The sequence below is a fragment of the Choristoneura fumiferana genome, chromosome 2, assembly GCF_025370935.1.
Source record: "Choristoneura fumiferana chromosome 2, NRCan_CFum_1, whole genome shotgun sequence".
In the NCBI taxonomy this organism is placed as follows: domain Eukaryota; kingdom Metazoa; phylum Arthropoda; class Insecta; order Lepidoptera; family Tortricidae; genus Choristoneura; species Choristoneura fumiferana.
In genome coordinates, this window is record NC_133473.1 from 13,416,448 (window position 1) to 13,440,209 (window position 23,762).

Here is a 23,762-nt window from a genome sequence, read left to right on the forward strand (position 1 = left end):
TCAAGACTACTGGTTGGATGTCGAAAAGGTCTTGCTAAGGCCTAAGCTATTTTAAGGCTAGTCTGACAACAGTAACGCCTAACCCTATGAAATGGCTATGAAGGCTATGAAACTCTTAAGGCTAAGCTTCTGTTCAAGATTATCAACTTTAGTAGATTGGTTAACCCTAGTAATTAATTAATTAATTATCTTAAATTTTAAGGTTTTTATTAATTACGGAACAATTAAGTTAACTATACAAAAAAATAAGAACATAAGATATTCAATGTGCCTTTCGTCGTGGCTAAATTGTATGTATGTATGTATGTATGTATGTATGTATGTATGTAAACTCTTTATTGCACATAAAAATAAAAATACAAATAGACAGAGAGGAGAACAAAAGCGAGCTTATCCCTAAAAAGGGATCTCTTCCAGCTAACCTAATAAGGAGAAAACATTTGGTTGTATAGAGGATGCTTATTATATGCTTATTATATTAAAGACAGTGAAAAATACGTGCGGTAAAGAGAAAAAACAGAAATACTCAATAGAGAGAAAATAAATACAACATTATTTTAATTGTTTTGGCGATACTTAAGTAAAATAATACTTAATAATAGTAATTGAAAATAGTAATTATAGTAAAAAAAATACAAACATTGGAACCTAGAACCCATATAGAACCTCCTCCTTTTTTGAAGTAGGTTAAAAATAGTAATTATCTTATTTTATTTTTCTTAAAATAAATGCAATTAAAATACATGTTGTTTATTTCATAACTGATTTGATGATGGCTTTCTTAAGCTGAGTCCTAGCCGAGTCTCAAAAATAGCTTTAGCCTTAAGGCCGTTCCCTGAGCCAAATACGCAAAACTACCCCAAGAATTATCCTATTGTTCTACGAAACATTGATATTTGTTGAGTTTTGAATCCGTCGATGCGGTTATTAACCGGTTTTTGGTTTTCACCGGTTTTTTCATTCCCTATTTGCGTCGTAAATTGATTTATCACAAAGTTCTTATAGTCTATTCTATCGTGCAGGGTCTTAATTCTATTTCTCTCGTTGGTTCTTTACCACCGGTGCTTTATATGTCCATGACAAATTGTAGGTAAATTCTAACACATTCAATATATTTTCAGTTATAAATATCGTTCGACGTAGAAGAAGAGGTTCCTGATAAAACAGTTGATCGATGAATTGTCGCAGTTAGTATTTTAATTACAAAATTACAATCTATTTGCAATCATGGACCCTTAGGATGCGGTATTCAAGAGATGCAGTTGGTTGTAGAAGTAAAACATGGGCTAACATCAAAATTTATGTTTCGGTTTAAAAAAAATAATGTTTTTGAGTTCTATTTTATTATTTCAATTTAACTTTAACGCCATCTATGCGATCCAGCATGCTTTTTTCGGTCTTTAGTAATACGTTTTACAAATCAGTGCCCTGTTAGTTCAGTTAAGTCGCCACTTCTTACGTGGCGCTGTTGTATCGCCATTGTATCGAGGAGCAGGACGGGTGGCGCGGGGGAGAGGCTCGATTTTAGAATTAATTTGGGTACGAGAACGGCCTTAACATAAGCCTTTTACTTACTTGAAAAAAAAAAACCATCCCAAAAAAGGCGTCAAGCCTTTTATAGGCTCATAGGCTTTTTAAAATGACGAGTCTTTTAAAGCCCTGCTTTATTAGCATAACCCTAAAACAGAACCGATAGACATCAATTTAGGGCTAAAAGTCTATAGTCCTCGGGAACACTACCAAGGGCCCATCAATTCTACGATCGATGTGCCCCGCCTACTGCCGTTACGAGTAGGTGTGCTATTGGCTGAGCTAGCGCTTAGCTGGCGCTTATAATAGTAGATTTAGTTTTTCTACAGATTTTCTCATAAGTTGTATGAAAATCCCAAAAATAGGATCCCGAAATAAATCAAATTTGAAATCTCTAAAACTTAAAGACACACGTACCTATATATTTTTGACAAGCTTCTATTTCTAAAACATAGTTGACATCCTACCCTGAATTCGACTCAATACCTACCCGCCAACCCAAGGAAAACTTGTCTAACGGATATTGGGAACTTACAATCTTTTGATCGTTTTAGGGTTTCGGAGCCAAAATGGCAAAAACGGAACCCTTATAGTTTCGCCATGTCTGTCTGTCTGTCCGTCCGTCCGCGGCTTTGCTCAGGGACTATCAATGCTAGAAAGCTGTCATTTTGCACGGATATATATGTAAACTATGCCGACAAAATGGTACAATAAAAATCTAAAAAAAGTTTTTTTTAGGTTACCTCCCATAGACGTAAAGTGGGGGTGATTTTTTTTCTCATCCAACCCTATAGTGTGGGGTATCAATGGACAGGTCTTTTAAAACCATTAGGGGTTCGCTTAGACGATTTTTCGATTCAGCGATATGTTTGCGAAATATTCAACTTTAAATTGCAAATTTTCATTTAAATCGAGCGTCCCCCCCTCTAAAATCTAAACCGGTAGGTGGAAAAATAAAAAAAAATCCAAGATGGTAGTAAGTATATCAAACTTTCAAGGAAAACTATATCGGTTAAGTTTGCTTGAGAATTATTAGTAGTTTAAGAGTAAATAGCAGCCTAAGGTATAAAATATACCTAAACTATGGAAGATTCCGTATAAAATACGAAATTCTTAGAAAAATATTACTTAATTTTTTCGTAATGGCTACGGAACCCTATTTTAGGCGTGTCCGACACGCTCTTGGCTGGTTTTTGAGATAAGGTTTCGGCTGAGTATTGAAAGAAAACACCATTTAATTCGTACTTCATTTTATTGTTCTTCAGTGTACTTCGTTAATATTTTATTTAAAATAGTGATTTCATTGAGTGCAAAAATAATGTATTTAATGAAACGAGTGCTCTCAAAACATTATTTTTATATTAGGTAGGTACTTCTCAAATTTTAAATATTTTATAGGATAAAATTACCTATTCAGGTAGATCGAGGGGCTAAAAATTCAGTATAAGTCTTATATCTAATTAGACATTATACGTTTCAAAAATTGCTACAATGTCAATAATAAAGGTAGTAGGTACTAACTTGCCATGAGGTGTGTCGTCGTAAAAATTGTAATACAAAAAAAACTTTTCTTTCAGGAAAATTCTAAAGGGTTAAGACTATAAACTATGTTCTCGACACGAAGAACCGTAAGACAGCTATAACTCTTGTAGTGAAGTATTCGTTGGCCTGGATCCATAAAACAATGTGTTGCTATGTCGCATTACAAAATGTTCTATGTATGAAAGCATAGTAGAAACCTTCACGATAAAAGTCTTCTGCAATGAATATTGTAATAATAAATCAGAAAGGCCCTACACATACGTAGGTACAGTCAGCGTCAAATATAAAGGGATGGCCAAGATATTTCAATATATATGATCACGCTCTACCACTCTTTAACAATAGATATGTGTTTTGAAATTTATGAGCACCTCGGGCGTGGACGGTTCCATACATTTGACGCTGAGTGTACGTTTTCTACAGTTAAAATACTCAGTAGAGTAGAGTCAGCTCCATGTTTCTGATATCCAGAGCGGACAAAATGCATGATAACATCTGAATGCACCAACATGGCAATAAATGGTCACATACATACGAGAACTTTAGCCACTTTAATACATGTATTTAATAACGCGTTAATTTGCGACGACACAATTCATAGCGACTTAGACCATATCACAAAATTTAAGAGTAATACATGTTTGGTATTCATTTTAAAATCTTAGATTCCTAAGTGAAAATTTAATTAATTTGGTGTCTTTTATAATACTTTTAATTAAAAAGTATTCGAGCATAGATGTAGTCTCCAACAGATAAATATATCGGAGCGACGATAGAACGGTCGAGTCTGTTGAAACCCATTGAACGAACAATTACACTGCATTGTTTTTCGAAGTCAAATCATTAAGTATGCCATTTACGTTAAACCTCATTGACATATCGGGCCCTGATTCAGGTGTACTAATAAACATTATCTGGGCCCTGTTTCTCAAAGCATATCAGTCTATATAATATTATATAATGCTAATATGCTTCGAGAAACGGGCCCCTGAACAGGCTTGAACACCTCCGATAAATTAGGACTGTGTTCACATATCTCAGCCGCTCTCAGCGCTCCGATACCTGTATTAAACTGGTGACTGTATTAAACGCGATTAAGGAGCGATTTGTAATCAAATGCAAAATATGTCTGACAAAATCCGTACGTACCTAATGCAGAGCAACGGTACAATCCCATTATGCTTAACATAATATGTCAATTTCTTATCTAAACCTATGAATAAATTAATAACATGGAAACGACCATTTAACACATTATCAACATTAACATTAAAACCAATTAATTAACAATAATAGTTGTTACATAAATAGACCCGGGGACCAGGAATAAAAAGAAAGGTCATTTTAAATAAATAAATAATACTCATACTTAAAAGGACGTAATGCAAAAGGGTAACTAACAAATAGGTACAGCTCAAAAACCAAAATGCTAAACCGAAGAATGATATTATATCTACAGGCATAGGTTTATACACATAATTTTCAATAACAATTAAGTAACTACACAAGAAAACAGACCAATACTTGATTTCTTACGAGAGAGAGTGGCGAGGCGAGTCTCACGGTAGTTTCATGTTCAAAAATACTTGATTTGTTATGAATAAAAAAAAATAAAAAATAAAAAGCAAAGCTCGTAAACTAAATTTTACTAAAAAACTAGCAGTAAAGTTTAATTTAACGAAAATGACTAACCTCGCTTACATAAGGTGGTGGCTTAAATAAAAAATCAGTAAAACTTTAATCTTTCAAATTATTTTTGGCTATCAAAAAACTTTTATATAATTGACGAAACCAGAACAAACGTATTTATTACTATAAACGTTAAATAACAATGTATTTGGTACTTAGCTATGGTCTCTGACTGTTTATTTCCTAAGTGTGCTATAAGTTAATGAAAAGTGGAAACAGAAAGCCGAACGGTAAATCGCCCGTTTACCGCATTTCCAAAACGCCTCCAAATCTAAATAAAACATTATAACCTAAGAGGTTTCTCAAAAATACTTGTGTTTTGGTGCTGGGGAACATTTCGATAAAAAGGAAAAGCAAGAGGTTCCGATTTTAGTTACGAGTATAATAACAATCTCAGTGCTTAATCCTCTAATATCTAATGAACTAGTGATATTTTTGAAAATCAGTTAGATAGAAATTGGTCGCGAAGTTGGTAATACTAATGTATTTATTTTATAAGAATTATTATAATATTAATATACTACACGAAGGCCTCCAGTATAGTATGTAGGTACAAAGACTATGATACTATCTAATAGGAAAGTATCACTAACAAGTTGGCGCAGGTACCTGTTACGATACCTGCTCTATCTTACTCGATAGCTTTACTTGTAGGTCTATCATCTTATTTTAAAACATGTACATTACATTTTAATCCGGCTTGAAATGAGCATACGAACATTATATTTTCAAACGTAAACATCTTATTTTTATATAAAATAGATACTTATATTATTCCCATATTATGAGGATCGATCACATAAGCAACGTGAAAAGAAGATATTCATCGGAACAGGAATGAATAGGTCGTTTTGGTGTAGGGTGCGTACTTTAAACTCTAACACATAAGTAAATATTTTACACTACTACAGAACAATAATGCCTCTTACTCTATCTACAAACACAAAACTTAACCCCACAAAACAGCGTTATTGTGTACAGTACATCGTTCTTGCTTATGATAAAAATGAACTTACTTTTTACATTATGACCAAAATTCTCACAGCTTTGTCTTTCATTGTTCGCTTGTTCGCGAGTAGTACGAGTAAATTCGTTAATCACTAAACTATTAAGTACACGTCTACACGTAGAGGTATTGGCATTACATAGTAATAAGAAGATAGGTCACACTACGACTCCTCGAGTCACATCACATAAAATAAATTATAAAGAAAAAAAAACGACGCACTGGCTAAAACGGCAATTTAAAAAAAAAAACCGAAAGCATTTTTTTATTTATTGCCCAAAAGCTATATACAAAGAAACAACTAGGGTTGACTATAAGTAAATTATAATTAAGTGTATAGAAATTAATCAGATTTTTTAAAGTAATTTACCCGAAAAGTTCATATATATTTCTTCGTAACCCTCGTAAGAAACTAAATTAAGATACAAAGTTTAGTCTGATACGAAATAAACTTGTTTGACATTCAAATTTCCCATTAGTTACTAACAACAAAGGCAACAAAAACATACGTTATAAACGCAAGGAGCTGAGATCATTCAAAAGTAAACTTAACATCAGCTTTATTACAACATTACAAGACGAAGATTTAGTCTTAGACTTCATTATTATTGCCAAATATAGGACTGATACACATTTAAATAATATTCGTTATACTTACTTGACAACGTGACACACAATTAGGGTATGTTAAAGTAATAAAAGATTGGTAGTTTGTAAGCCAGATCACTGCACACATTTCAGGTGATTGTCAGGCAAGGAGGTGGAGTCTTACTGTCCACATGCATCTGTCTATCAGAAGGCCCTCCTTGTTAGAAATATAGTTTTCTCCACTGATTTAAAAAGAGATACAACTTTGGCCTCAACTGCATAAGCATCTTTTGGCCTCATCTATTATAATGAATCAATTATAACAATACCTGTTTCAATATCATAGACAAGAACTTAAAAATTTGTTTTTAAAGGAAATAATCTATTAGTTAATTATGTATTTATATCATATGAGGCTAATTTTAAAAAACAAAGGCAACAAAGGCAATAATCATGATTTTATATAGAACCTCTATGGTTTTGCCTTTATGTTATATTTAATATATAAAAATGAATCCCTATTGCCCTTGGTCACGGCATCACACGTGAACGGCTGGACCGATTTCGCTACCTAACTCTTTTTTTGTTGTGTTTGCTATTGTCAGGAGAAGGGTCTTATAAAAGAAGATTAAGAAAAAAACTACACCGGGGGCGAAGCCGCGGGCACTAGCTAGTGTTTAATAAATATATCGAATAAACATATGGACAAGCTCGGATTTCTATTAGAAAGAAGATTGTGAAAATTACATTAAAAAATATTGCCGTGAACTGTAAAAATAACCGGTATTATCAATAATTGAAATTGATTATTTTAAAATGCTGATCCTCATTTTTTTACTATTACATAAGTAGATGTAAGATCCGGTAGAAACAGTTTAGGACATTAAATATTATATAACTAGTTCTATTACTTTACGGCTGCATAGCTCTATCAAAATGCAATGTCGTTTAGTCTCCGATCACTTGAAGCCTTATATGCCGAATCAATAGGACGTTTTACAAATAAGATCAGACTTAACTGCTATATAAAAGGGGTCCTAAAATATGCGTACGCATACAAATGTGCTCGTATTGTGATTCACATCATTCGTAGTCGTAGCTTCATAATAATTTAACTGTCAGCTTCAAGCCGACTTGATAAACTCACAGTGAAATCACACATTGAAACTAAATATTCAACTCTTTCGATGACAGTTATATAGAGCTACAATTATCGAAATGTTTAATTTAATAATCTTAATTCCACAAGATCTAAATATCACTTTGGTGTTAGAGTATAATATTAATAAAAGGTTATTTAATTATGTAGTAAGTAAAATATTCTCACAACACGGTGTAAATCATTCTTACTTTGGTATTTATTTACACTTTGCATTGTCCCGAGGCAGCTACGCTCGCCGGCGCTACTTTTTCAAACGGCTGTTTCGAGGTCCTCTGACACTAATTGGAAATGTTCTTGACCTGAAATAGAGACTGCGTTTAGTGATAAAGTTCGAACTTGAAGTATATTTGCCGCAGACCACATAATAACATTAGCTCGAAGTCATTGGTACGCGTAATTACCGATAGTCGGCCATTAGTTTAGTTCAAGTAAACACCGACATAAACCAGCTACAAGGAAGGTATATAGCGTAACGTTTCTACCTAGATAACAAAAGACGGTTTCAGCAATTACTTTCACGTTTCATTTGTCACTAGAACGTCGCGAAAAAAAAATTTAGGGTTCCGTACATCGGTTGGCAAAAACGAAACTCTTGTAAGATCACTTTGTTGCTGCGGATATCATTCATAATCCAATAGCCAAAAAATTTCACGCGTACAAAAAATATTGCACGAGCGTTTGGCTGCCTATACTTGTTATTTTTTATTCTACTTGATGGAAAACGAGCAAGTGGGTCTACTGATGGTAAGAAATCACCACCGCCCATAGACACTTGCAACACCAGGGGATGGCAGATGCGTTGCCAACCTAGAGGCCTAAGATAGGATACCTCAAGTGCCAGTAATTTCACCGGCTGTCACTGCTGTTTCACGGCAGGATTAGCAAGCAAGATGGTGATAGCAATCCAGGCGGACCTTGCACAAGGCTCTACCACCTGCAATTACTCACTTTCTAAATAAGCAGCGAGATCGTGATCCTCGGCCCGCAACGCGAGATGCCGCGGCGAGAGGCCGGCGTGGTCCTGACGCGTCAAACTTGCACCGCCCGCGACCAGCATACAGCAAATTGCGCGCCGCTTATGTGCAGCCGCTTTATGCAACGCAGTCTGCCCTCTTTCGTTATCGCGCATATTTAGTATAGCAGTTGGTGCGCAAGCGATAAGGTACTTCACGATCTCCTTGTTTCCGTACCGCGCTGCGATGTGCAGTGCTGTTTGGCCGCTAGCATCGATAGAGAGGAGGGAATACCCTGCGGCGTGTAACTCCTTCATCTGGTGAACAATTGGAAAGATCTTAGGGTTCGTTTGACTGAATTGTCGATGAACAGCAGAGACGCGTGGAACCGCAAAAGCGGAATGAATACAGAACAAAATTTTGTATTGAAAATTGAAATTGAAAATAACTTTTTTGTACATAGCCCTGCAGAACTGTTTTCACAGTTTGTCTGCAGGGTACAGTCTCTATAAGAACATAAGTATTAAATAAGTACATTATGTTATTTAGAATTGCATAAATGATTAATATTGTTAAGTACTGTTATGTTACTGTGTTATGGAAGAGTTTCTAAGAAATATTTTTAAGGATCTTTTCCAATTTATTTTTGCCAGTTTCTAGGCGGTGTACACTATCAATTTAAGGGTTAAAAATATAAGGTAGTCTTTTTAGGGTTCCGGAGCCAAAATGGCACAAACGGAACCCTTATAGTTTCGCCATGTCTGTCTGTTTGTCCGTCCGCGGCTTTGCTCAGGGACTATCAATGCTAGAAAGCTGTAATTTTGCATAGATTATATATGTAAACTATGCCGACAAAAAAGTAGAATAAAAACATTTTTTAAGGGTACCTCCCATAGACGTAAAGTGGGGGTGTTTTTTTTTTCTCATCCAACCCTATAGTGTGGGGTATCGTTGGATAGGTCTTAAAACCATTAGGGGTTTGCTAGGAGGATTTTTCGATTCAGTGATTTGTTTGCGAAATATTCAACTTTAAAGTGCAAATTTTCATTAAAATCGAGCGTCCCCCCTCTAAAATCTAAAGCGGTAGGTGGAAAAATTTGAAAAAATTCAGGATGGTAGTAAGTATATCAAACTATTAAGGAAAACTATAACGGATAAATTTGCTTGAGAATTATTAGTAGTTTATGAGTAAATAGCAGCCTAAGGTATAAACATTTTATAACAAAAAACTGAACCGACTACAAAAAACCATGAAAATAATTTTCTACCAGTTTGAAGTCGGTCGGTGCCTCAGCACAAGTCAGCAGGATTGGACCTATAGTCATCTACCTCAATTACGCACTTTATACTGGGCTTCAATCACTCCTGCTGGCTCGTGCTGAGGCACCGACCGACTTCAGGCTCGTAGAAAATTACTTTCATGGTTTTTTGTAGACGGTTCAATTTTTTTGTTATAAAATTTTTTTCACGCTTTTTGGTGTTAATAATATAAGATACAATAGTTTACTATCAACTGCTCGTCACCTTTTACGAACGATTGCTTTTTCCGATGTGGAGACGTTCATTATTGAGGAGTCCTGGTGCTTCGGATCACCACCCGTTTCACTATATGCATTACGAGAAGCATAAATTGCTTACTGCTAAATATATCCAAATTACCATAGGTGTCCCTACAATATTTAAGATCCGATAATCAGCTCCTAATTTGCTGCTTATGGGACCTAATTGAAAGCATTCCTAGATGAACTAAAAAAAATATTTTTAAATCGGTTCATAAATGACGGAGTTCTGAGGTAATAAACATAAAAAAAATAAAAAAACATACAACCGAATTGATAACCTCCTCCTTTTTTTTGAAGTCGGTTAAAAATATACCTAAACTTGAAAGATTCCGTGTAAAATACGAAATCCTTAGAAAAATATTATTTAATTTTTTCGCAATGGCTACGGAACCCTATTTTGGGCGTGCCGATACGCTCTTGGCCGGTTTTTTAATGTTCTGTCGCCGAAGTAGCTGGTCACTCGCGGCACTTCATATTTACCTGAGGACACCGACCTAGTACTGTAACTATGGTTGATCGATACTAAGGTATGCTCCAGATTGCTATGGTAAATAGCTAGTAGGGTAGGTAGGTATTTATCTTTAGTTCTAACAGGAAGGAACAGGAGAATTGTACTGCATTCCGCTTCCGCTCGGTGGTATTCACCAACTACGCAGCCTTATTTATTATCTTTAGTGAAATTACAAAATCTGAAGCGTATTTTTCTTTTTCTTTCTGGTAAGTCATGTCTCCCGGACAGATTACGATTAAATTTGAATTCATATACCAACCAAAATAACGGGCAATATTTTAGTATTAAGTTCTTGAAAGTTACAATTGATTTTTTTTGATCGTGGAAATTGAATTAAATTTAGCCTTACCATTTTCAAATCGCCAACTTTGGCGGCTTTCAGGAGTGTATCTGAAGTTTTTTCCAGCAAATTTCTGAAAAAAAAACATCGTCAGGTTGTACAGTTATCTTTCTCAATACCGGCAACCTGTCAAAGTATAGTATTAAGTATTTTTTTTACAAAATTAATATCACGTCACTTTGATGTATTCTGTTATTTCTGTTTGAAATCACTTAGCTAAATTTCCCATTCTATACTTATATACAAGAAAAAGTATTAATATGTAAGTACCTACTACTAGACTACGGTAAATAACTACTAGTAAAATATATATATACGTAAGTGTTATTCTTACCCATAGCCAAACACTTCCTGATCAAGTCCGAAAAGTTTTTCATGAATGCTGCATGCAATAGAAGAAAGAAGAAATAGAGTGCAGATTTCAGTCACAAAATACCTATGTGCGACGTGCAGGTTTTATAGAACTATAATCACATAAACTATTTAACTATTGCATAGCTAATTTAGGGTACAATAGTAATAGTAAACGTACCCGCATAGCTCTAATATCCTCGAAGCGTGCGCTCTACATATCACCCCCAACCGAACCCCCGCCGTTACGTCGATTTTTATTTTGCGCGCAACAAACACACTTTGCCAATATTGACGGCTTCGACATTTACATTTATATTAAGCTACACAAGCTCGACAAGGAAAGTTATTGTTGTGAAAGTACCTACATGAAGTTTGATTCAGTTTGTTGCAGTCGCATAATGTTGAAGCATTCAATAGCAGGTTATTATAGTACGCACACACATAATGGCCGTGGAGAAAATAAATGACTCACGTTTTAAAGCGTGTGATGGAGTCGTGTGTTGGCAGATGGTCCTTCGATAGCGGACTGGTGCATAGTGGTGGAGAGTTTGACTCTTGCGCCGCCGGGGACACTTTGGGTGCCACGTGTTTTGGAGGTTGTGTTTTGGGAGCAAGAGGAGCTTGAGACTTGGGGGTGAGAGGTGCTGGAGTTTTAGAAGTCGGAGGGATGGGGAAGGACGGCGGTGGCGTTTGGGGAGTCAGCAATTCTTCAGATGTGCGCGCTGGGCTGCCCAAACCAGATTCACTATTGGAAAATAAATAATGTCATTTTAGCAATTTGAATGAGAATCGAACTAATGCTCTAGCGAGGCAAAATAAGAGGCTTACCTAGCATGAGATTCAGGTACATCAAGCGAGACACCAGCGCTAGGCGTGTCAACGCTTTGTGAGATGTCGAGTGACACGGAGAGGCCAGTGGTGGTCTCGAGTGACATAGACGGCCCGGTGTGGTCCAGCGACGTCGTCGTGTCCGGATGCGCCGTCGACTCCGTGTCGGGAGTCATCGGCGCTGCATCCAGAATATAGATATTCTCGTGCCCAATGTCCGTAGCGTAGTGGAGATTCTCCTGAGCTTTGTCAATACGAAAGAACCTCTCCGCTGTCACCGCTAAAAAAATTAAGCTCATTAACGAAATTTATTTACTACACAAATGTTTCCAAGTCGTACACCAAAAATCTTATTGAGATTCTTCTACAAAGTGCCTACGAGGAAAACGTGGAGGAAAAAATATGCCAAATTAAAAAGGACTCAAGTAAATATAAAATGCGAAGACTTGCGTGTAGTGAACTCACAGTCGACGAACCACCAGTCGACGAGGTTCGAGCATGCTTGAGATTCTTTGATCATGTTCTGAATGAGGCCGCGGATCTGCTCTAAGTCGGCTGCGGGATTTACTTCTAAAGTGCCCACCCTTTCAGCTGAAATATAAAGAACTTAATTAGCCCTATTCACGCTCCCTGTCTCCACTTAATGAACTTTAACGAAGAATGTTTCTTACCTGTCTTAGCGAGTAATTCCTTGTCATAATGATGGCGTTCGTAATCAACCATAGTAATGAGATTCACGGTGAGGGAAAGTTGGTCTAACATCGTTTGACTGAAACAACGGAGACGAAAACTTTGTTTAGAATTTTTAACAGGTTGTTGTTGTGTTATTGTGTATTTTTGTCAATTACTTGTAAACTCAATTTCATAAATAATTATAATTAATTATAACACCTTTGTAAGATTTTCAAGCTTTATTGTAAATTAAGTTTTAATTCAATAGAAATAGTACAAGATGTTAAACTAACGGAAACCATGACTGAGTAAGCAGAAGTAGAAAATAATTAGTCTTAAACCTGCTTAAGCGTCATTTTTAGGGTTCCGGAGCCAAAATGGCACAAACGGAACCCTTATAGTTTCGCCATGTCTGTCTGTTTGTCCGTCCGCGGCTTTGCTCAGGGACTATCAATGCTAGAAAGCTGTAATTTTGCATGGATTATATATGTAAACTATGCCGGCAAAAAAGTAGAATAAAAAATTTTTTTAAGGGTTCCTCCCATAGACAAAAAGTGGGGGTGTTTTTTTTTTCTCATCCAACCCTATAGTGTGGGGTATCGTTGGATAGGTCTTAAAAACATTAGGGGTTTGCTAAGACGATTTTTCGATTCAGCGATATGTTTGCGAAATATTCAACTTTAAAGTGCAAATTTTCATTAAAATCGAGTCCCCCCCCCCTATAAAATCTAAACCGGTGAGTGAAAAAATTTGAAAAAATTCAGAATGGTAGTAAATATAATCAATCTTTCAAGGAAAACTATAACGGCTAAGTTTGCTTGAGAATTATTAGGAGTTTAAGAGTAAATAGTAGCCTAACGTATAAAATATACCGAAAGTTGGAAGATTCCGTATAAAATACGAAATCCTTAGAAAAATATTACTTAATTTTTTCTTAATGGCTACGTAACCCTATTTCAGGCGTGTTCGACACGCTCTTGGCCGGTTTTTATTCTCTCTACTTAATTCCTAAACTTTACCACAAAGAAAGTTGTTTTAGTAGGTATATTAAGTATGTCAATTTCATCAAATCAATCAGCGGCAAAAGTAGTAAATGAAACGATTTATACGACCATGGACGGTGTTATTATTGTATTTAATAACACCACTAATCAATTTTATATATTTTTTATCAGCTGTCAAGCACGATTTACCGTCACTTATTCTAATAATATAACTGAATTGACCAACTATTTATTTATTTCGAAACTACCACAAATCACATTTTACAGCTAATTGATAGGTTTGGAAAAAAATTTTTTTTTCAAGTTGCACAAATTTAATAAAATAACACAAGATAATAAAATTATATCAAGTAATTTTTGAAGTTGTACAAATTTGAAATTATTCATCTAGCCAGTCCAATACATTATTTGATATTCTTTTGAAAATACCACTAAAACAATTTTAGTATACAGTGTGTATACCGGCCGGCAGCCAGGCTTTTGGGGGAGGATAAAATTTTCGTTGTTGTATTCAGACTTTGTTAACTTTCTAACAAAATTATAATTGTCAGCCATGTACAGCAAAGTAAATTGACAAGTAATAATCAAAGTATCTGTCGGCTGTTATTTACACGTAAGTACTTATCAATTTACTTAGCTGTAGATACATCGCTAGCAATTATAAATTTGTTAGAAAGTTAACAAAGTCTGAATTTTAGATTACTAATTAAATTAATGTCTTGGTCTTAACCATGCCACTGATGATTGCCAGGCTTTTTTTACGTTACTTCAACCTCCCTTTTAAAAAGCCTGGCTGCCGGTAGCACACTGTATTAACTCAAGGTGCTCAAAAATAAAACTCATCTCAGCTCAGTTAACTGTTCAAAATGAATAGCGAGTTCAATTATATTTACGCACTTCCTAAGCTTCATTTCCTTTGGCGCTGAATATACCACGATTATTGGAAGAAACAGACGCTTTGACGAGGGTCCTTTGACCTAACTGAACAATGGGTCGACGTGTTTTAAAATATCGAATGATTTCTTACAGATTTACATGCTGGGTTATATTTCCCAAAGGACAGTACACCTTTGTCATATTTAGAAGTCAAGATCTTGACAGCATTAAGTATAGGTCTGTACATACGAGTACTGGATATCGTATTAATATTATAAATGCGAAAGTTTGCAAGTCTGTTTGTTTGTTTGTTACTTCTTAACGTCTGAACCACTTAACCGATTTAGATGAAATTCGCTATACATAGTATAGTTTGAGTATCAGGAAGGACATAGAATAGTTTTTCCCGGAAAATTTCGTAGTTCCCGCGGTATTGCGATAAACAAATCCTACGAAGACGGAGTCGCGGGCAACAAGCTACTACTAAAGATAATACCTACAGGTATTTGTCAAGCCGAATAAGGGTCTAAATCCGGAAATAAAGTGGGCATTTTTTCTAAAATTCAAGTAAAGTATCGGGTGTCCCAAAAAGGACGCAAGATTTAAATTTGCCGCCATTTTTGTATTTTAGTGCTGGCAACCCTAAAAAAAACTCTTTGACAGCTGAATGTTTAGGGTTTGTAAAAATGGCGGGTTTTACGAAAGATCAACGCGTTTTTATTATTGAACAATATTTCAAAAGAAGTTTGGCGTGTGTACGGTTCGAAAATTCTGTGCAAAATATGGTCGGAATATTGACTTGACTTCATCAACTGTGAGCAGAGTGGTTGCAAAATTCAGGGAGAGTGGATCAATTCATGATGTTCATTCCACTGGTCGTCCAAAAACAAGCCGTTCAAATGGCAATGCTTTAAAAGAGGAAATTCGACGCTGCATTGGAGAAATTCAGCCGCATCTATGCAAAATGGCCATAGAAAATTTTGAAAAAAGTGCGTATGTGCCAGCAAAGCCTAGGAGGACATTTGCCTGACGTATTATTCCACAAATAACCCTATTTTATGTATTTCAAGATTTTATATACAAATATATTATAACGAAAAAAAAAAGTGTTTTTCATTAATTTCAAATATTGCGTCCTTTTTGGGACATCCTTTATATAACAGGGGTTTACTCACGGTGCATTGACCCTGCCGGGTTTCCGTTTGGCGAGCATGGGCGCTTGGTTGAGCCGTGATAGCGTGATGACAGAGGGCGCCAGTCTACACGCCTCGCCATCCACTTGCATAGGGATGACTTTAGTGGTGACGATCTTTGCGGTCTTGCACTGAGTAATGCAGGTCCCGTGGCCTCCCGCTTGAAGCAGCGGCTGTCAAAAAGTATTTAAGCTTAGATACAGATCGATTCAAAAGTGGCACGAATAAATTGAACGAAAGTAATATCTTCTAGACTTGCCTTGAATGTATACCTTCTATGTAAATACCTGCCATTACGAATCTGTTAAGTACCCACCTACCTAGGTTGTTAAAATTGCATGAAAACTCAGCGCGTCTCGCCATCAAACGTAGCAGTTTGGCAAGAATATTATAATGTGTAGTACCTAAGTTGTAATTTGAATATATAAATAAATAAATAATAATAATAATGTAAATTAGACATTTTTGTTAGAAAATAACAGATGAAATGCATTACTTTTCATATTTGTGTGAAGTGTATTCAATTATTATATACTCTGTTTCTAAGGCAGGCCAAAAAATGAACATTGAAGAAGTATATTTTGTCCGATGCACTTAATTATCATTTGCTCTTATACAAACTTTCAAAGTATGGGCTGTTAGTGGTGTGTGTTAGTGGTGTTTTAGAATGACGTTAAGAGATACGAGTTCATGCGAAAGAGTATAGCTAACACACAGATACTTTCATTCACTCATTCAATCCATTCGTGCCCAGCTCTTGTGAATTGACGTGTAGGTAGATACAATAAGGGCTAATGCGGGGTTCTCACGAGGCGATTTTAGATGATGAACGTTTAATTGATCAAGAAAAATCTATACGAATTGCGTTCTCAAGGTCGCACCAATAATCGGACCGAACGGGCAGTTGCTTCAAAATAACGTCAAACAATGTCGTGCGAACATGTATAGGCGAAAATATAAATGTTTTAATTGACGAACTGAGACTTATTTTACGGAAGGAAATATTAAGAAAAAAACGCAGATTTTGGGTGAGGGCTTGGATCTCAAGAAGAAATCAATTAGGAGCCCCACAGACACTTCTAAGAGAACTAGCAAACGAAGACATTGCTGGATACCGTAGCAAACAATACTGCCACCACAGATAAAAATGGTTTTTAACTTGAACGGATCGTTTTCAGGTTCGACGAAGTTGTTGCTTTCACGGTGACGTCATCAAAATGAACCGACTCGCACACCAAAAGTTAAAGAGGGAATCAACTTTTTGTTGTTCAATAAAAGTTAATCAACTTTTATTAAATATAAATATTAGAAGTGTAAAAAAAGTTGCCATATTTTGTTGTTTTTTTTCTGGTAGTATGGTGTACGGTTGTGTTGCTCAACGCGTCAGTGTATTATGGTGGTGGTGATGATTGATGGGTTTGTGTGATTTGTGTGTGTTCACAGTGTGAAGGTGGAAAAACTGCATGAACACGCATATCTTGCATAAACTTAGCTATCATAAGGTCGCGGGTGAGCAAAGAAATTCTTTCAGTTCATTAAATAAATATTTAAGGGGGGGGGCTCCTATACAACAAACGTAATTTTTTTGCCGCTTTTTGCTTGATATAAATAACGGCAACATGTAGTTGCTTGAAATATTCACAGAATATTTATTTGTATATTCATTCACTTCAAAAATAAAGAATTAAATAAGTAAAAATAAAATAAATATTTAAGGGGGGCTTCCATACACCAAACTTGTTTTTTTTGCCATTTTTTGCTAATGTCTAATGTTGTATAGGTACGGAACCCTTCGTGCGGGAGTCCGCCTCGCAGTTGACCGGTTTTTATTTGCCGTGCGAAGCCGGGGCGGGTCGCTAGTTTATTATAAATGCGAAAGTTTGTAAGTCTGTATGATTGTTTGTTGCCTACCTCTTCACGTATTCACCGCTCAACCGATTAAGATGAAATTCGGTATACAGATAGTATAAGTCCCGGGAAAGATATAGAATAGAATAGTTTCATGCCGGAAAATGTCACAGTTCCCGTGGGATAGCAATAAACGAATTCTACGTGAACGGGTAGTTGCGGGCAACAGCTAGTTAATGAATAAGTAAGTGCAACTAATATTGCTGTCTTCGATATTTTAATTAGAATTAAGTTTGGACCATACACTAAAAAAAAAACAATATATTAAATAACTTCTTAAAGCGTGCAATATACATACAGAACCTATTTTCCTTCTATCCATTCCTACATTGAACAGACTGTACGTACACGTTCTTTCTAGCTTTTACTTCAATAAAAATAAGGCAGGTATATAGTAAGTCAGTCATCTGAAAATATACTTACTCGCTTTGGTTTGTTCAAGATTAGTCAGGTTACCATTATTAATTATTATAATGGCATACGTTATTAGGCCCGAGTTTCACGGTACAATGTACAATTTTCGGTGAGAAGTGGCCGACACATTTCGTTAGTCATTAATCATACCTTGAAACCATGTTTCGGTTACGTTGCTAATGCTATTACAACAAAAATTTATTGTTTTGCAAGCCATTGGGTACCCAACAATTCCATTCCAAAATTAGCTCTTACGAAACGTTTAACTTTACCCGATTTATCACTTCACTATCACTTCATCATCATCACTAAATAGTATAAAGTAAAATTGCTTTACGCTGTCTGTCTGTCTGTCCCTATGTATGCTTAGATCTTTAAAACTACGCAACGGATTTTTATGCGGTTTTTCTTAATAGATAGAGTGGTTCAAGAGAAAGGTTTATATGTATAACACATGCATAATATAGTAGAGAAACACTGATAATTTCAAAGGTTTCTAATGTGATGTCGTAAATATTTTTTAAACATTTCTTGCGCTTACGTTGCAAACGCTGGCGGCTGAACTCTACGAGATAGATCAAAAACATGTTCTACTATATTGAAAAATCCATACTAATATTAAATGCGAATGTTTGTGTTTGTATGTTTGTCCGTATTTCACGTCGAAACGGAACGATGGATCGACGTGATTTTTGGCATAGAGATAATTTATTTTTTATCCCGAAAAATGCACAGTGCCCGAGGGAACAGCGCGCGATAACCGAATTCCACGCGGGTGAAGCCGCGGGCTAAAGCTATTATCTTATACATATACCTAACTTGTTCTTAAAATTTGTTTTATTCTCTTTTACCCATTTTTGAGATCACAGAAATCCTCAAATTTTTGTGCATTTTATCATTTTCTCCGAAGTTATTTATAGTGCATCCCAGAATTCCGAGACAAAGAGAAAGTTTGCGGGTCTTTATAAAATAATTATAAAAGGGACTTTGTAGCTTTATCTACACCTTAATTCTCATTAAAATAAGATTAAAAACTTTAAAACATCATGATTCATGAATATGATATAAAAGTTTAATAAAGTTGTGACTTTTACTCAGCATGCATACATCAAACTATTACTGGTGGCATAACCATAAAAAAATACAATGGGCTGGACACACTATTCGAATCATAATTTAAAAATTAAAAAAATATATTTATAGTTACATCAGAAAATAGTAGATTGTACAACAAGAGCATAAAACGAGCCATTTTACCCGAGGCGATCATAAAGCCACTCGAGTCGGTACGGCGAGGGTGTAACGTCGAGACGAAAATGAGTTTAATGCTCGAGCTTTACACTCTGCTTTTCACTTCGATTGAGAAGAAATTAAATAGCAACAGTGGAAACAATTGTTCACTTTCTATGTACCTTTTATTTTTCATGCATTATTATCCTATATATCCTACTAATATTATAAATGTGCAAGTTTGTGAGTGAGTGAGTGAGTCTGTGAGTGATTGAGTACGTTTGTTACTTCTTCACGCTGAAACGGCTGGACTACAAGAAATAGAAATTTGGCAGAAAGTTACTTTATAATCTGGTTTAAAACATAGGATATTTTTTATCCCGATATTCCTACGGGATGGGGATAAAATCTCGAAATAACCGCTGGGCTTAGTCATGAAATTTGGTATTTAGGTAGCTGGACCTCTGAAATATCACATAGGCTACTTTTTATCCCGATATCCCCAGGGGATAGGGATAAAATCTTGCAATTTCAACATTTTCAACCGCTGCCGTTCAGAGTTTTGAAAATTTTGGACAGTTGTTCTTAACACAACCTTAATGAAGACCATGATATAAATTTCAGAAATTCCCAGGGGAATTTTGTAAAATCCCGGAAATTCAATTGTAACTACCAGATCGAATAGTTTACGCGTGTGAAGCCGGTAACCTCTAGTAATATTATAAATGCGAAAGTTTGTGAGTGAGTGAGTGAGTATGTTTGTTAGGTACTCCTTCACGCTGAAACAGCTGGACGGATTTGGATAAAATTTGGCAAAAAGTTAGTTTATAAGTTGGATTCAAATATAGGATACTTTTTATCCCGATATTCCCACGGGATAGGGATACAATCTTGAAATCACAACCGCTGGGCTTAGAGTCATGAAATTTGGTAGTATGTAGGTAGCTGGAAGTCTGGAATAACACATAGGCGACCTACTTTTTATCCCGATGTTCCCACGGGATAGGGATAAAATCTTGAAATTTCAACCGCTTGGTTTAGAGCCTTGCAATTTTGGACAGTTGTTCTTAACACAACCTCAATGAAGACCGCGATATACATTTTGGGAATTCCCAGGGGAATTTTGTAAAATCCCGGAATTTCAATTACAAACTACCAGATCGAATAGTTTAGCGTGCGAAGCCGCGGGTAAACGCTAGTATAGTTCTATATTTTTAATTTTATTGTATTATTTCGATTGATTATTAGTTTTATATAAATTAAAAATTATAAAAAAATATGTATAGTGCCTGGTTTAGAGCTAGGAATATCGACGAATGCGTTGCTCTAATCGATCGCCGTATTTATAAAACGTAATTAAACTACTCGCAGTTAAATAAATGGTCAGAAACATTCAAGACGCTGATCTTTTACAAAAGTCGATGTTCGCAATACGCATTGTATCATAATTAATAGTATTAACTTACGAATTAATTGATAAATGTCCGTTAATCACTAACAATCAGAACAGTTTGTTGCAAATACCATCTGCCGGAGGCGCTGCCATGTTTCCTTTATTAATTGAGTATTAGCATTTGTTGTATCAAAATCATACATTATAGAATCTGTGCTCGTAGACAATCTGCTTACAAGCGGTGAAATTCTATCCCATTTTGACTTCTAACAGGTTAGCTATGACTACGCGCGACCGTTAGTGTTTCTTTCTTACTGTGTGTCTGGCCGAAAATTCGGTTTCGGTTTTGGCGACTTTCGGCGTTAAATAGGAGTTTCGGGTTAGGCAGAAAATCGTTCGACACTAGGATTGAAAACGATACTGGATCTTGGTTTGTGTTTGTGGCTTTCGTGCGGCGTTTGAGAGAAACCGGCGTCATGGAGTGACTCTGCCGCCCGTGCAAGTTAGCAGAATTTATCGTGGATACACTTAAGAAGAAGGTTTACTTTGTATTTTTATTCTTCTTCTGCATTGATTGCTTAATCATCCATGTGTACGTCACTCTTCTAACATAAACTCATACTGAAAAATAACGTATTATTTTAATATGGTATCAGAGCGTTAAATAAAATTCCAAATTCATTCACAAGTAGTAAGGAAAAATAGAGCTCTCGATCATGCAAGGCGTGATAACATTCGAGATCGGTCGGCTCGACGTCCTGCTAACTGGCAGACATGGTAGGTACAAATAAGACTTTATTGAAAGGTACTCCACTCACGCTATGAAGCGAATGAAAAAATATTACGGCTAAAATTAACGTGCAAGTCGGCAAAGCCGACGAGTAGCTAAATATGAATCCGACAAGAAAAATTTCAAAACGCTACTTTGACAGTTGAACCTTGTTAAGTCTACGCACAAGACATAGACAGAGTGGACAACCTTGAAAAAAGTGATACATGCGAAACTTCAATAAGATGTGGATAGAGCTTCACCGGCTTTACGATGGAGCTGAATGAAGACAGGAACTACGATCTTTAGTTATGATGTTTATTCCGGCACACTCAATAAAAGCTAGGAGCTACTGATATGGCACACTCATATTATCGCATAAAAAACCTTTGGTACGATTATAACACCGATTATAGAAGGAAATGATCATACAAGAGATTTTATTAATATGTAAAATACTTGATCACACTTACCATAATGCAGTATTTCAGTACTTCAATAAGCTGGCTTTTGATGAACCAGAAATCAAAGAAATATTCAAAATCTTTTACTCAGTATGTACTTCATGTCATAGAGCTTTGAAAAATGTTAAAAAATTATCGATGAAGATTGAAGCACTGCAAGTCATGAGGTCCACAAGATGAAAAAAAGAACAGAGATTTTTATATGAATTTAATCGTATAAGTACGTAGATGTCAGAAAGTAAGTTAGGTTATTAAAAGTCAAAACCTTGCTACCAAAAGTAGGTTAAGGTTAGATGCGACCACTACAGAACCAAACTGCCACCAGAAAAGGATAATCACAATTTAAGAATATAACCTCAAATATCATCATCTGGGCCTAATATTCGTTTATTTCTCCTTTAATTGATAATAATATATAAAAACTTTTACTCCAGTTCCAACATCGCATTAACGTTGAATAAACGTAAAAAAACTGTATCGATGTTTAAATGTTATGATTAACAAGTTTATTGAATTTGATGATTATGAATGAAAGAAATATGAAAACCAACATTATGAGTACAAACATATCTTAGTGACAACGTTATGAATTACGATATTCTGATAAGTGACCAATGACCTCAGTTAGTAGTAGTACAAATTTATGACAAATTTATGAAGTAAGAAGAGTGATGATTCTGACTACAAATCATTAGCAGGAAAAAAATAGGAGGATCGATTTTATGCGAGTCAATATGGACCCCAGTCAAAGATTTTAAACATTTAATCTCAGTTCTGTAGGAGCTTCTGAGGCTGCTTCCATTCCTGCCGCTAAGAAATGTTTTAACAACTTTATAAAACCAAACTTTTAAACGGTAATAAACCTTGACAACCTGCTTAAGAAAAAACTGTAACATAATACCCGTCGAATTTAAATACCTATTAGTCGTATCAGGTTCAGGGATATGAAGCCATCTAAAACTCTTGAGTCGATTATTGGCGGCACTTGAATGGAAAAGGCAATTGTGTTGTGTATTTTATGAATAGGATCTAGAAGTCAATTTTGTGTAACAGAGTACAGCTAGACTATGTCACGTTTCAAATCGAATTAGCCAGCCGCTTTAAAATGCAATCGAAAGAATAAATCGCTCGGTTCAGGGGACTCGTCGAAATTCGGGAATAAATCCAGTTTATCTGGGGGGCTACTTCAAAATTCGAAAATCAAAGTTCGTATCGTACCGTCTCTCTCACTCTCGTATTAAATAATATAAGCGTCAGCGCGAGGGCAAGAATTCTGCACTTTGCCTTTTGCCTGTTCTACTACCTCGACAAAAGAAACATAGTTGTACTTAGCTATCTGCATTGGATAAGCGGGTTATTAAACGGCAATTTAAACTCTTAGCTAAGCGTATTAAACTTAATAAGTACTTCAAACTTAATCCCTGTAACAATGAACAATGAAACGAACGAATAGTCTCGCAAAGCGGCGACAATTATTTCTCGCATTTGTCTCTAAGCACTGTAATAAACGTTCCGAAAAACTTCGCACAAAGTTGTGCACCATGGAATTGTACCTGAGATCTAAATTGTTTCGGTAGGTATATATGTTACGCCTATTTTATTAAATGGGTAGTGTAGTGCAGTGTAGTGTAGAGGGCAGGTTCTTTTTTTATAACATTTTAGTCACTATGGTACAGTCAAGTGCAAAGATATCGACACAGTCAAACTTACAAAAATATGTATACACGACCTTAATGTTAAGTGCATAAAGTGGTGTATACATATTTATGGAACT

General features: G+C 35.7%; 1 protein-coding gene across 1 annotated transcript in view; it reads right to left on the reverse strand.

The window, feature by feature from the left end:
• Positions 1 to 2,763: 2,763 nt before the first annotated feature.
• Positions 2,764 to 23,762, reverse strand: part of rdgA (retinal degeneration A) — a 248,329-nt gene continuing 227,330 nt past the window's right edge. Inside the window, exons 14-22 of the mRNA XM_074111318.1 lie at positions 15,793 to 15,983; positions 12,737 to 12,834; positions 12,531 to 12,656; positions 12,066 to 12,345; positions 11,710 to 11,982; positions 11,218 to 11,265; positions 10,893 to 10,956; positions 8,466 to 8,787; positions 2,764 to 7,816 (exon numbers count right to left, since the gene is read on the reverse strand). Of these exons, the coding sequence (XP_073967419.1) occupies positions 7,767 to 7,816; positions 8,466 to 8,787; positions 10,893 to 10,956; positions 11,218 to 11,265; positions 11,710 to 11,982; positions 12,066 to 12,345; positions 12,531 to 12,656; positions 12,737 to 12,834; positions 15,793 to 15,983 (1,452 nt within the window). The 3' untranslated portion in view covers positions 2,764 to 7,766. The remainder of the gene's footprint in view (positions 7,817 to 8,465; positions 8,788 to 10,892; positions 10,957 to 11,217; positions 11,266 to 11,709; positions 11,983 to 12,065; positions 12,346 to 12,530; positions 12,657 to 12,736; positions 12,835 to 15,792; positions 15,984 to 23,762) is intronic.